Source organism: Bos mutus, chromosome 3, assembly GCF_027580195.1.
Source record: "Bos mutus isolate GX-2022 chromosome 3, NWIPB_WYAK_1.1, whole genome shotgun sequence".
Lineage (NCBI taxonomy): Eukaryota > Metazoa > Chordata > Mammalia > Artiodactyla > Bovidae > Bos > Bos mutus.
The window spans coordinates 65,006,833-65,021,101 of NC_091619.1; the positions used below are offsets into that span (position 1 = coordinate 65,006,833).

General features: G+C 43.4%; 1 protein-coding gene across 2 annotated transcripts in view; it reads right to left on the reverse strand.

The window, feature by feature from the left end:
* Window positions 1-14,269, reverse strand: part of AK5 (adenylate kinase 5) — a 259,170-nt gene that overhangs the window by 31,992 nt on the left and 212,909 nt on the right. For both annotated transcript variants that reach the window (XM_070367844.1, XM_005896804.2), the window contains exon 11: window positions 2,344-2,507. In XM_070367844.1, coding sequence (XP_070223945.1) covers window positions 2,344-2,507 — 164 coding nt within the window. The remainder of the gene's footprint in view (window positions 1-2,343; window positions 2,508-14,269) is intronic.

A 14,269-nucleotide genomic window follows, 5' to 3' on the forward strand; every position in this document is an offset into this window, starting at 1 on the left:
TTTGGGGGTTGCCTAAAAATAATGGTATCTTAAATTAGGTGCAATATGGTACTGTATTTCAAGCAGTAGCACTCCTTGAATTAGGCCCAATGGAAGTTTAAAACTAGACAAAACATGGTATAAAATGTGCTTCAGTGTTGATTTTTTTTCCCAGTAAATATTTTGTAAAATTTGACATGACATGCACTGACTTCAGTAGACATGAAGCAGCATTTTCTAGCAATATCACTTTGTTAAAAATTTTGATTTAACTTGTGCTTATAGAAAACAAGGAAGCTACCAGCTGCCCAAATGGGGGGAATCCCCTGTGTTCTCTGAGTTCCTGGCTACCTCTGACTTTCAGCAGGGTCTGGGGAATGCAACTATCACAAGAGCAGTCAGAATCTATCCCTAGATAATAATGAGTTAAATCCTCATGAAGTTTATATTTTAGTGAAAATAGATACTAGATGAGCAAGTAAATATATAAAAATAATCAGAGAAAACTACTAGGAACAAAATTAAAGCAGATCAGAAGAAGCAGATTGTTAGAGGTGCTGTTTTTAGATGGGATATGCAGGCCTCTTTGATAGACTGTGATATTTAAGTAGAGATCTGGATGAAGTAAAGGAGCAAGCTATACGCATATATGAAAGAATTTCACTCAGGCTGAGGAAATCGACAATGCAAGGGCCCAGAGGCAGGAGCAGTCTGGCCTGTGGGAGGAAGAATGGGGGTGTGGGTTGGGTGAGAGGAAATGTGAGAGTCATGGAAAAGAGCATTGGAGAGCAAGCTGGAGTCCAGAGCCATGGGAAAGTCTCTGGATTTCCTTCAAAATGTGGTGAGGAGCTGTTGGAAGGTTCTGGGAAGGGGGATAAATGTTTTTAAGAAATCACTCTGGCTGCTGTGAAAAGAGTAAACTGTAGGGGAAAAAGAGTGGGCAGAAGGAGGTTTGTTAAGAGGCAACTACAGGACTTCCTTGGTGGTAGAATGGATAGGAATCCGCCAGCCAATGCAGGTAACATAGGTTCCATCCCTGGTCCAGAAGATTCCACTTGCCTTGGAGCAACTAAGCCTGTGAGCCATAATTATTGAAGCCTGGGCGCTCTAGGGCCTTTGAGCCACCACTACTGAGGCCACATGCGGCAACTATTGAAGCTCGCATGCCTAGAGGCTGTGCTCCATGACAAGAGAAGCCACCGCGATGAGAAACCCAAGCACTGCAACAAAGAGCAGCCCCTACTCGCTGAAGCTAGAGAAAGTCCTCGAAAAGCAACGAAGACCCAGTGTAGCCAATATAAATAAACAGAGTAATAAATACATCTCCAAAACTTAAAAAAAAAGAAAAAGAAAGAAAAGAGACCACTGCAGTGGTCTGTTTCCTTTTTGAGAACCATTCTGGCTTCCAGGTGGGAAAGAGACTGTAGCTGGTTAAAGAGGAAGTGAGAAGCTCTCTTAGCTAATAGGGGCTGCACTGCCCATGCCCTGACTACAGAGCCTAGTGTGAGTTAGTCTGGAAGGGATGAATGTTTTATGAAACCCATGGCATCCAGCCTCTCAGATATGGATAGTGACTTGAAAACAAAAAAAAGATAAATAAAAGGGATATTCTTCAGCTACCCAAGGAAGATAACAAATTTCATGTTAATACCATTATACCTCTCAGAATGAGACCAAGACATTATTTTCTGTTTTTCAGAAGGTTCTAAAGTCCTTTGGACTGCAAAGAGATCAAATCAGTCAATCCTAAAGGAAATCAATCCTGAATATTCATTGGAAGGACTGATGCTGAAGTTGAAGCTACAATATTTTGGCCACCTTATTGGAAGAGCCAACTAATTGGAAAAGACCTTGATGCTGGGAAAGATTGAGGGGAGGAGGAGAAGCAGGCAACAGAGTATGAGATGGTTGGATGGCATCATCAACTTAATGGACTTGAGCTTGAGCAAGCTCCAGAAGATGGTGAAGGACAGGGAAGCCTGGCATGCTGCAGTCCACGGGGTCAAAAAGAGTTGGACACGGCTTAGCAACTGAACAACAATAAGTAATTCTAGATCTAGGTTCTGCTGCACCAAGATCATTTCTGCTTTGAAGCTTTTAACTCTAAAGCCGGGACCAATTTTAGGAAAAAGTATGAAATAGGTTACATTCAAGGCACTGGCAGAGCAACAAGACAGATGGAACCAGGGCCTGGGTAACTTGGTCTGGCAGATGGGCCTTTGCTGTGGACCTCCTGCCTGCTTCTGGATTGTTAAAAGAAACAAAATACAGCATTATCCTTTTTGCGTTTCTTTGTTTCTGAAGCTAGATTAATGGCAACACTTCCAGATCTCTCCCCGGCCAGAGAAGGCAGCTGTTGCTTACTGAGGGCACCAGCTCTCCACGTTCCATGATGTCTCTGATCAACTTGCTTCTTCCAGATTCCGATGACAGCTCATTCTGCAGGAGCTCATCAGTCGAGAGATGTGTAAATCCATATTTTTCCGCCAGCTTTCCACATTGTGTGCCTTTGCCAGAGCCTGGGCCACCTAGAAAAGAAGTCATGGATCAGACATCTATCCCGAATCTGGTGCCCTGTTCGGGGCTGTAGTCACACAGTGAGCAGGCTTCAGTGCTTGATCCACCAGTGTGGACTGAGCCCTGCTGATCTCCTGGGGGCATGTCAGGAGCCATGGATACAGTAGTGAACAGGACACTGACCTTACCCTCAAAGATTGTGTCCATGGAGGGCAGAGGGTGTTACAGACAAACAACAGCAGTCACTACAGATGGTCTAGTGGGGAGGAGTGCAGAGGGCACAGGGGAGGATCCACAGTCCCAATTTGGTGGGCACGCTCAGCAGATAAGTTTCCTGGGGCCCTGAATCTGCTCATGCGCAAAGCAGGGATCACGGTGCCTGATATATGGTGACCGCTCAACAAAGACTGGCCGTTACTTTTTGTTTTTGTAATTCAGAAAATAATGCAAGCAATTTTAATTTAATCTAGAGACAGTACTTTATTCACAAATATTTAGATTAATAGCATTTTGCTACATCAAATGAAGAGTACAGCAGTTTGGATAAATCCTGTCACAGAAACAATTAAGACCCACTGTGACTAACTTTGGGAATTAGGGTGTTGCCCCTAAACAAGCCACAGTCTTTAATTTGTGGTTATCAGTCATTACTTTTAAAATCAGTTGTTTTCAAATTTATGGTTAAATTTGAAAACCATAAAACCAAAGAGGCAAGGTAAGAGGGATAAATTAGGAGTTTGGGATAAACATACACACGCTAGTATATATAAAATAGATACCCGACAGGGACCTACGGTATAGCACGGGACCTCTACTCAATGTTTTATAATAACCTATAAGGGAAAAGAATCTGAAAAAGAATAGATAAATATATATGAAAATGGAATCACTGTGCCGTACACTTGACACTAGCACAACGTTGTATATCAACTCTACTTCAATAAAAAATTGTTTTCACCAATGTCGTACATTAATGCATATATGGAATCTAGAAAGATGGTACTGAAGAACCTATTCGCAGGGCAGCAATGGAGACAGAGACGTAGAGAACAGACTATGGACACGGGTGCTGAAAAGGAGAGGGTGGAATGAATGGAGAGAGTAGCGTGGAAACATATACACTAACATACGTAAAGTAGATGGCCAGTGAGAACTGGTTGTATGACTCAGGGAACTCAAACAGGGGCTTTGTGACAATCTAGAAGGGTGGGATGGGGAGGAAGATGGGAAGGAGGTTCAAGAGGGAGAGGACTTATGTATACCTATGGCTGATCCATGTTGATGTATGGCAGAAACCAACACAATATTGTAATTATCCTTCAACTAGAAATTAAAACAAGATTTAAAAAGAAAAAAAGTGTTTTCATTTTTAAATAATCATAAAGTTACAGACGGGTTATGAGTACAAAGAACTTTCTGAAACATTTGAGAATCAGCTCCCAACCTGATGCCTCATTGTTACAGAACACTTTAATGTCATTTCCTCCAGACAAGGAGCCAAACACATCCTCCTACATAACTATATCTTTGGACCTTATTCACATGTCAATGGAATTGTTCCAATCATCTCAATAATGTCTTCTGAAGCCAATGGATCAAGTTTAGAATCACGTGCTGCCTTTAGTTGTCATGTCTTTCTGGTCTTCTTCCATATGGGCCAGTTCCTCTGTATTTCATTGACACTTTGGAAGATTATAAATAGTTATTTTACAGAATGTCCCTCAGCATGAATTTTTCTATTGTTTTCTAGCTACTAATACTCAGGATCTCCCATATTCCTTTGATGAACATTACATCCTGATTCTCCCCCACCAAGTTCAACTAGTTGCTAAGTTGCAAGATGTTACACCTTAAAAAATATTAATAGCTAACTTTTGCCAAGTGCTTACTGTACTGGTCACTGTTCTAAAGGCTTTACGTGTATTAATTTCAAATAATCTTAAGAGAGGCAGACATCAGTATTATTCCCATTTTACAGATGGGGAAGTAGAGTCACAAAGAAGTTAACTGCCTTAGGTGGCATGGGTAAGTACATAGCAAGTCTAGGACTTGAAGCCTGAACTCTGGCTCTCAGAGCTGTTCCCTCCTCGTTTGGCTGCTGCGCCTAGGTTTACCTGCCACATTTCAGGCCCTCTTGCTTTTAGTGTACAGCAGGCATCCTGCCTCTGTGTGGGGCAAAGGATGAGACTTTGGGGTCCAGCAGACCCATGAGCAGGATCATTTGCCTGAAAAGCATGTCACTTCCCAGCTGCAGAGCATTCTGTGGCTTCCCTTTCTCCAACTGCTTAGAGTGGCATTTGTAGCTTCTAGGAGCTAGTTCCATTCAGCCTCTCCAACTTTTTTCTACATTTCTTATCCTCACCCAACATTGTCCTGTCCAACCACAGACTGTCCTTTCATCAAGACGTACTTAAAAAAAAAAACCACTTTTCTAATTGTGAGATAATTGCAGATTCACATTTCTAAGAATAATATAGAGAGATCCCATGAATCCTTTACTGTTTTCCCTAGTGGTGACATTTCCCACAACTACATCACATCACATCACAATATCACAACCAGAATATTAGCACTGATGTAATACAGAAGTAGAGCGTTCCCATCAGTGCCAGAGTCCCTTAGGCTGGCCTTTTATAGCCACACCCACTTCTCTCTACACACACAACCCCTCCATCCTTAACCTCTAGCAACCACTAAATCTGTATATAATTTTGTCATTTGGAGAGAATTGTATCAGTGGAACCATAGGCATCAAGATACAGTTTTCCGATGTGGTTTTTGCTCTTCCCGTCCTCAGCCTGGATGGCTTCCAGTTTCTACTCTATCAGGATTCTCTTCATCCCATGGGTCTGGATCCAGTGTTTCCCCTTTCCAGCAGGAATCAGCCTGTCCACCTCGCCTCTCCTGGGGTGAGTGATGTGACCCCCACTTGGGTGCCCTTGGCCCGTCTTACCCTTGGTCTAGATCTTCCACCAGACCTGCCCCACAGCATCTACACAGTTCCTGGCCATGGTAGGTGCTTCTTAATGCTTGGAGGATTTCCTGGTTAAAAGGAAATATGTAATGCCGAAATATAAAACATTATTGAGGTTTTAGCGTGGTAGTCAGCGCTTACAACTTGTTCTGTAATTTTCCTGTCTGGCTTCTCTTCATATTTAAAACTCCTTTCTCGGAACAACTGGCAACAAACCTCTTGAGGGGCAGTACTTGTGGCCCTTCATCTGTGGAAGGGCCTCTCACTCCCTCTCTTTTGCCTTGGCAGCGAATCCAGGAAACGTCCACGCTTTGACTTCTGCTCATTTGTAGAGCTGCTCTTGACCAAGTGGGAAGGGTTCGGAGCGCTCGCTGTATTGTCATGGTGGCCAAGATGTACTAGGAAAACAGCAATTACAGAGGCTCGAAAAAATAATGCAGACCACTTAGCAGGAGAGGCTGATTGCCAGCTGATGCTACGTTTGCTCCCAGCACCATGACTCCTGTCTCCTGAGATAACAGAGATGGAGAGTGGGAACAAGGGAGGGCCACTCTTGGCAGAAGTACTTCCAGATAAGGAGGGAGGGAAACAAAAGGCCAGGCTCTGGCAGCAGCCACGGGGGCTTCTGTGGCTGGATTTACCTAGAGACTCTTTCTTGAGGATGGCTGGAAGCCAGTCATGTGGAAAAAGATATTTTCAGCCTTGGCTTACAGGGCAAAAATGCTGCATTTCAATTATTTTTTTCTTTCAGCATTCTCCTAATTTGACTATTATAATTTTTGTCCCTCTCAAATGTTATTTAATAAATCTTGACACAAAGGCAATTAAAACATCTTCAGCTCAAATTAACCACAGCTGTGTGTGAAACAGCAGCCACTGCTCCAGTTAGAAACCTTTCGTGGGAGCAACAGCTGCAAATTCTTAACATTCTTTGGGCAAATGGAGCAGGCACAGTGGAATTTTAAGTAATCTCCACAATGGTTTGATTTTTCCCGTGGCTCCAAACCAGGGAACAAAGTGATTTTTATTACTGCCGTGAAGGCACCAAAACTGCTGGAGATGTAGGAATTTTCATAGGCTGTCACTGACATTTCTTTGAGGCCTTCACTTATGACACTGAGATAAAAAATGGTGGAGCCTTGATATCCTTCCAGGATAATTTGTTACATGAGGAAAACTCTTCTGAAGTGATTTTCACATATCTGAACAAGTGGGCTGCATTCTCTCCTGATGAGATGACTGACGGGAGATGGGCAGCTGTCACATTTATTGTCATCCCACTGATTTTTCCTGTATCATTATTCAGGCTTAATCCCTGAACAAACGGATGCACAATACTGCATGGTGTGATTCACAAAGGCAGCCTGGGGTAGAGGTTCCATATTAAAAGTGTCTTTCAACACTTTTAAAAAAAGAAAAGGTGAAACATTTTTATTCTCAACCACCAATGTAATTCAAAATTTTTTCCATGTGAGGCCAAAGGTGCTATATTGTGAGAAGCGCAAATGCTGTGAACCTCCACTTCACAGCTCAGTGTATCCCTTCCCCTTCCCCAGTGGCTCAGTGGATAAAGAACTTGCCTGCCAATACAGGAGACACAGGAGCTGTGGGTTTGATCTCTGGGTCCGGAAGATCCCCTGGAGGAGGAAATGGCAACCCACTCCAGTATTCTTGCCTGGAAAATCCCATGGACAGAAGAGCCTGGCAGGCTACAGTCCGTGGGATCACAAAGGGTTGACATGACTGACTAACACAACACCACCACCGCGCTGCACTGAGAGAAGGGGAGTGCCTGCAGGAGATCCGGGAGCTGCGGCTGGCCTCGTTTTCCTGCCTTCTCCTGGTACCTGGTGTTCTGTAGAACTGAAACAAGCTGCGTCATGTCAGCATGTCTACCTCAGCCACCTTCTCCAGGTGCTTTCTATCTTCAGCAGCAATACTCTCAGGGGACACCTGCTGGATTCATTAGTGGGGCTCCCCGCAGGAGAAGACCTGTCTCCTAAGCGACTTTGCAGGGTGCGTGGCTTTAGGACGAAAAGAATGAAATGGCAAAGCTGGTGTGTTAGAGCCCATTCTGTGCTCAGGAAGAAAGTAAATGATGATGTCAGGTTGATCATTAGTTCACTTCAATACAGTCAGTCAGTTGTGTCCAACTCTTTGCAACCCCACGGACTGCAGCACACCAGGCCTCCCTGTCTGTGACCAACTCCCAGAGCTTACTCAAACTCATGTTCATTGAGTCGGTGATGCCATCCAACCATCTCATCCTCTGTTGTCCCCTTCTCTTCCTGCCTTTAATCTTTCCCAGCATCAGGGTCTTTTCCAATGAGTCAGTTCTTCGCATCAGGTGGCCAAAGTATTGGAGCTTCAGCTTCAGCATCAGGCCTTTCAATGAATATTCAGGATTGATTTACTCTAAGATTGATTGGTTGGATCTCCTTGCAGTCCAAGGGACTCTCAAGAGTCCTCTCCAACACCACAGTTCAAAAGCATCAATTTTTCGGCACTCAGCTTTTTAATAGTCCAACTCTTACAACCATACATGACTATTGGAAAGACCATAGCCTTGACTAGATGGACCTTTGTCAGCAAAGCAATGTCTCTGCTTTTTAACATGCTGTCTAGGTTGGTCATAGTTTTTCTTCCAAGGAACAAACGTCTTTTAATTTCATGGCTGCAGTCACCATCTGCAGTGATTTTGGAGCCCAAGAAAATAAAGTCTCTCACTGTTTCAATTGCTTCATCCAACCTGGCGTTTCTCATGATGTACTCTGCATATAAGTTAAAAAAGCAGGGTGACGATATACAGCCTTGATGTACTCCTTTCCCAGTTTGGAACCAGTCTGTTGTTCCATGTCCAGTTCTAACTGTTGCTTCCTGATCTGCATACAGATTTCTCAGGTGCAGGTAAGGTGGTCTGGTATTCCCATCTCTTGAAGAATTTTCCACAATTTTTTGTGATCTACACAGTCAAAGGCTTTGGCATAGTCAATAAAGCAGAAGTAGACGTTTTTCTGGAATTTTCTTGCTTTTTCGATGATCCAGTGGATGTTGGCAATTTGATCTCTGGTTCCTCTGCCTTTTCTAAATCCAGCTTGAACACCTGGAAGTTTCACAGTTCACATACTGTTGAAGCCTGGCTTGGAGAATTTTGAGCATTACTTTGCTAGCGTGTGAAAAGTGAAAGTGAAGTTGCTCAGTCCTGTCCGACTCTTTTCGACCCCATGGACTGTATCCTACCAGGCTCCTCTATTCATGGGATTTTCCAGGCAATAGTCCTGGAGTGGATTGCCATTTCCTTCTCCAGGGGATCTTCCCAATCCAGGGATCGAACCCAGGTCTCCCACATTGTAGACAGACGCTTTACCATCTGAGCCATCAGGGAAGTCCCATTGCTAGCGTGTGAGATGAGTGCAATTGTGTGAGAGTTTGAACATTTTTTGGCATTGTCGTTCTTTGGGATTGGAATGAAAACTGACTTTTTCCAGTCCTGTGGCCACTGCTGAGTTTTCTATATTTGCTGGCATACTGAGTGTGGCACTTTCACAGCATCCTCTTTTAGGACTTGAAGCAGCTCAGCTGGCCCTCTTGACTTCGCACTCCAGGATGTCCAGCTCTAGGTGGGTGATCACACCGTCATGGTTATCTGGGTCATGAAGATCTTTTTTGTATAGTTCTGTGTATTCTTGCTACCTCTTCTTAATATCTTCTGCTTCTCTCAGGTCCCTACCATTTCTGTGCTTTATTGAGCCCGTCTTTGCATTAAATGCACCCTTGGTATCTCTAATTTTCTTGAAGAGATCTCTAGTCTTTCCCATTCTATTGTTTTCCTCTATTTCTTTGCATTGATCACTGAGGAAGGCTTTCTTATCTCTTCTTGCTATTCTTTGGAACTCTGCATTCAAATGGGTATGTCTTTCCTTTTCTACTTTGCCTTTAGCTTCTTTTCTTTTCTCAGCTATTTGTAATTCGCTGAACAGGATAATAATTAGCTGATCCCAAATACAAACAAACATATGGATGTAGTTTCTGTTATACTTAACAATCTTTTGAATAGTAATGGTGTAAAGCAGGCAATGGTGTCCCTGGTTGAGATTTTATTGTATCCTGGTAAATGTAGGATAGCAAGGAGATCAACCCAGTCAATCCTGAAGGAAATAAAAACTGAACATTCACTGGAAGGACTGATGATGAAGCCGAGGCTCCAATACTCTGGCCACTTGATGCAAAGAGCTGACTCACTGGAAAAGACCCTGATGCTGGGGAAGATTGAAGGCAAGAGGAGAAAAGGGTAGCAGAGGATGAGATGGTTGGATAAAATCACTGACTCAAAGGACATGAAGTTGGGCAAACTCTAGGAGATAGAGAGGGACAGGGAGGCCTGGCATACTGCAGTTCATGGTGTTGCAAGGAGTTGGACATGACTTAGCGACTGAACAACAACAACAGTAACAAGAAGAGGTCACTCATCTTTTTAGCTCTTCCTGAGTTACATCTGATTTCATTGTTGACCATCTGGTGATGTCCATGTGTAGAGTCTTCTCTTGTGTTGTTGGAAGAGGGTGTTTGCTATGACCAACACATTCTCTTGGCAAAACTCTATTAGCCTTTGCCCTGCTTCATTCTGTATTCCAAGGCCTAATTTGCCTGTTATAAGCTCTATAGAGTCAGCAAAAACAAGACCGGGAGCTGACTGTGGCTCAGATCATGAACTCCTTATTGCCAAATTCAGACTTAAATTGAAGAAAGTAGGGGAAACCACTAGACCATTCAGGTATGACCTAAATCAAATCCCTTATGATTATACAGTGGAAGTGAGAAATAGATTTAAGGGACTAGATCTGATAGACAGAGTGCCTGATGAACTATGGACTGAGGTTCGTGACATTGTGCAGGAGACAGGGATCAAGACCATCCCCATGGAAAAGAAATGCAAAAAAGCAAAATGGCTGTCTGGGGAGGCCTTACAAATAGCTGTGAAAAGAAGAGAAGCGAAAAGCAAAGGAGAAAAGGAAAGATATAAGCATCTAAATGCAGAGTTCCAAAGAATAGCAAGAAAAGATAAGAAAGCCTTCCTCAGCAATCAATGCAAAGAAATAGAGGAAAACAACAGAATGGGAAAGACTAGAGATCTCTTTAAGAAAATTAGAGATACCAAGGGAGCATTTCATGCAAAGATGGGCTCGATAAAGGACAGAAATGGTATGGACCTAACAGAAGCAGAAGATATTAAGAAGAGGTGGCAAGAATACACAGGAGAACTGTACAAAAAAGATCTTCACGACCAAGATAATCACGATGGTATGATCACTCACCTAGAGCCAGACATCCTGGAATGTGAAGTCAAGTGGGCCTTAGAAAACATCACTACGAACAAAGCTAGTGGAGGTGATGGAATTTCAATGGAGCTATTCCAAATCCTGAAAGATGATGCTGTGAAAGTGCTGCACTCAATATGCCAGCAAATTTGGAAAACTCAGCGGTGGCCACAAGACTGGAAAAGGTCAGTTTTCATTCCAATCCCAAAGAAAGGCAATGCCAAAGAATGCTCAAACTACTGCACAATTGCACTCATCTCACACGCTAGCAAAGTAATGCTCAAAATTCTCCAAGCCAGGCTTCAGCAATATGTGAACCATGAACTTCCTGATGTTCAACTTGGTTTTAGAAAAGGCAGAGGAACCAGAGATCAAATTGCCAACAACCGTTGGATCATCGAAACAGCAAGAGAGTTCCAGAAAAACATCTATTTCTGCTTCATTGACTATGCCAAAGCCTTTGACTGTGTGGATCACAATAAACTGTGGAAAACTCTGAAAGAGATTGGAATACCAGACTACCTGACCTGCCTCTTGAGAAATTTGTATGCAGGTCAGGAAGCAACAGTTAGAACTGGACATGGAACAACAGACTGGTTCCAAATAGGAAAAGGACTACATCAAGGCTGTATATTGTCACCCTGCTTATTTAACTTATATGCAGAGTACATCATGAGAAACGCTGGGCTGGAAGAAGCACAAGATGGAATCAAGATTGCTGAGAGAAATATCAGTAACCTCAGATATGTAGATGACACCACCCTTATGGCAGAAAGTGAAGAGGAACTCAAAAGCCTCTTGATGAAAGTGAAAGTGGAGAGTGAAAAAGTTGGCTTAAAGCTCAACATTCAGAAAACGAAGATCATGGCATCCGCTTCCATCACCTCATGGGAAATAGATGGGGAAACAGTGGAAACAGTGTCAGACTTTATTTTGGGGGGCTCCAAAATCACTGCAGATGGTGACTGCAGCCATGAAATTAAAAGACGCTTACTCCTTGGAAGGAGGGTTATGACCAACCTAGACAACATATTAAAAAACAGATACATTACTTTGCCAACAAAGGTCTGTCTAGTCAAGGCTATGGTTTTTCCAGTAGTCATGTATGGATGTGAGAGTTGGACTGTGAAGAAAGCTGAGTGCTGAAGAATTGATGCTTTTGAACTGTGGTGTTGGAGAAGACTCTTGAGAGTCCCTTGGACTGCAAGGAGATCCAACCAGTCCATTCTGAAGGAGATCAGTCCTGGGTGTTCTTTGGAAGGAATGATGCTAAAGCTGAAACTCCAGTACTTTGGCCACCTCATGCAAAGAGTTGACTCATTGGAAAAGACTCTGATGCTGGGAGGGATTAGGGGCAGGAGGAGAAGGGGATGACAGAGGATGAGATGGCTGGATGGCATCACTGACTCGATGGACGTTGAGTCTGAGTGAACTCCGGGAATTGTTGATGGACAGGGAGGCCTGGCGTGCTGCAATTCATGGGGTCACAAAGAGTCAGACACGACTGAGCAACTGAACTGAGTTACATCTGCAGGGCTTCATCTACATCAATGTTGGAATCAAACATAATCCAACAACAAGGATGAGGACTAGCTATCACTCTGAGATGTCCAGACTACTTACAGGAAATTAAAGTATATAATAGTGTGTTCATTTACACATACAGACACAAATATGTATACATATACATATATATATGGCTGTACATGTACAAATATATGTATCTGGTTTGGAAAGCTCATAACATTTATTTTTTCAAGGCAAAGCAGAGGAGACAGTATTCCACAGGTTCTAATGTCATCAGCAGTGTTCTTTAGGCCTCCAAAATCATGGCAGATGGTGACTGCAGGCATGAAATTAAAAGACGCTTACACATACACATTCCCATCTCACCCCAGCCTCAGGGTTTTTAAACCTTTTCAGCACCAATGGCCTTCATTACTAACCCAATTTTAGCTCCTCTTTGATGTGGCTGAACCTGAGTGCATCGTTACTTGGGTCTGTCCTCCCACCCTGCTCACATCTTGCTCTCCCTGTCTCTTTTTCCTTGACCTCTGATTGTTTCCCTGGTGGCTCAGATGGTAAAGAAGCTGCCTGTAATGCAGGAGACAAGGTTCAATCCCTGAATCAGGAAGATCCTCTGGGGAAGTGAATGGCAACCCACTCTAGTATTCTTGCCTGGAGAATTTCATAGAAAGAGGAGCCTGGCAGGCTACAATCCATGGGGACATGACTGAGCGACTAATACTTTGACTTCTCAACTTGTCTTCTGTTCTCACTGTGACCTCAGCTAGTTGGTCTGTTCCCTTGGGGCTCCGTTTCCTGACCAGCTGGGTTCCAGAGCCATTCTCATTACTCTGAATCTTTTATACCCTTTGAATTCCACTGTGACTGTTATGAGAACCACCAGCCTGCTCTCTGCCCAACCTACCATTTACTTGACTTGCGTCTACTCTGGGTTGCTAAGGATTCCCCAAGAAAGTCAGAGCCAACTGGGTTTATATCTAACTTCATAAAAGCTCTTAATATTTCTTGACAGATATATTCCTCTTTTGCTGATACCAAATCTGATGTCCACAGATAGATTCTAATATATCTCCCCATTGTCCTCATATCCTCAAACATATTTTCATTCTTCTCACTTTTAATAGGCATTTCAGTCCTTCTATTTTCACTATTAAGGTGAAGATTATCTTCTTTCCTCAACATTTTCACAATGTGTATCTTTATCCTTTGTTCTCCATCTCTCCTTTCTCTCATTTGGAAGATATTATACAACTATTTGGGCTTCCTAGGTGCTGCCAGTGGTAAAGAACCCACCTGCCAATTCAGGAGACATTAAGAGATGTGGGTTTGATTCCTGGGTTGGGAAGATCCCCTGGAGGAGGGCATGGCAACTACTCCAGTATTCCTGCCTGGACAATCCCATAGACAGAGGAACCTGGTGGGCTATAGTCCATTGGGTAACAAAGAGTTGGACACGACTGGAATGACTTAGCATACACACAAACAACTAGTTAGCTCTAAGAAAAGTTATGACCAACCTAGATAGCATATTCAAAAGCAGAGACATCACTTTGCCAACAAAGGTCGGTCTAATCAAGGCTATGGTTTTTCCTGTGGTCATGTATGGGTGTGAGAGTTGGACTGTGAAGAAGGCTGAGCGCCGAAGAATTGATGCTTTTGAACTGTGGTTTTGGAGAAGACTCTTGAGAGTCCCTTGGACTGCAAGGAGATCCAACCAGTCCATCCTTAAGGAGATCGGCCCTGGGTGTTCTTTGGAAGGAATGATGCTAAAGCTGAAACTCCAGTACTTTGGCCACCTCATGCGAAGAGTTGACTCATTGGAAAAGACTCTGATGCTGGGAGGGATTGAGGGCAGGAGGAGAAGGGGATGACAGAGGATGAGATGGCTGGATGGCATCACTGACTCGATGGACATTAGTTTGGGTGAACTCCGGGAGTTGGTGATGGACAGGGA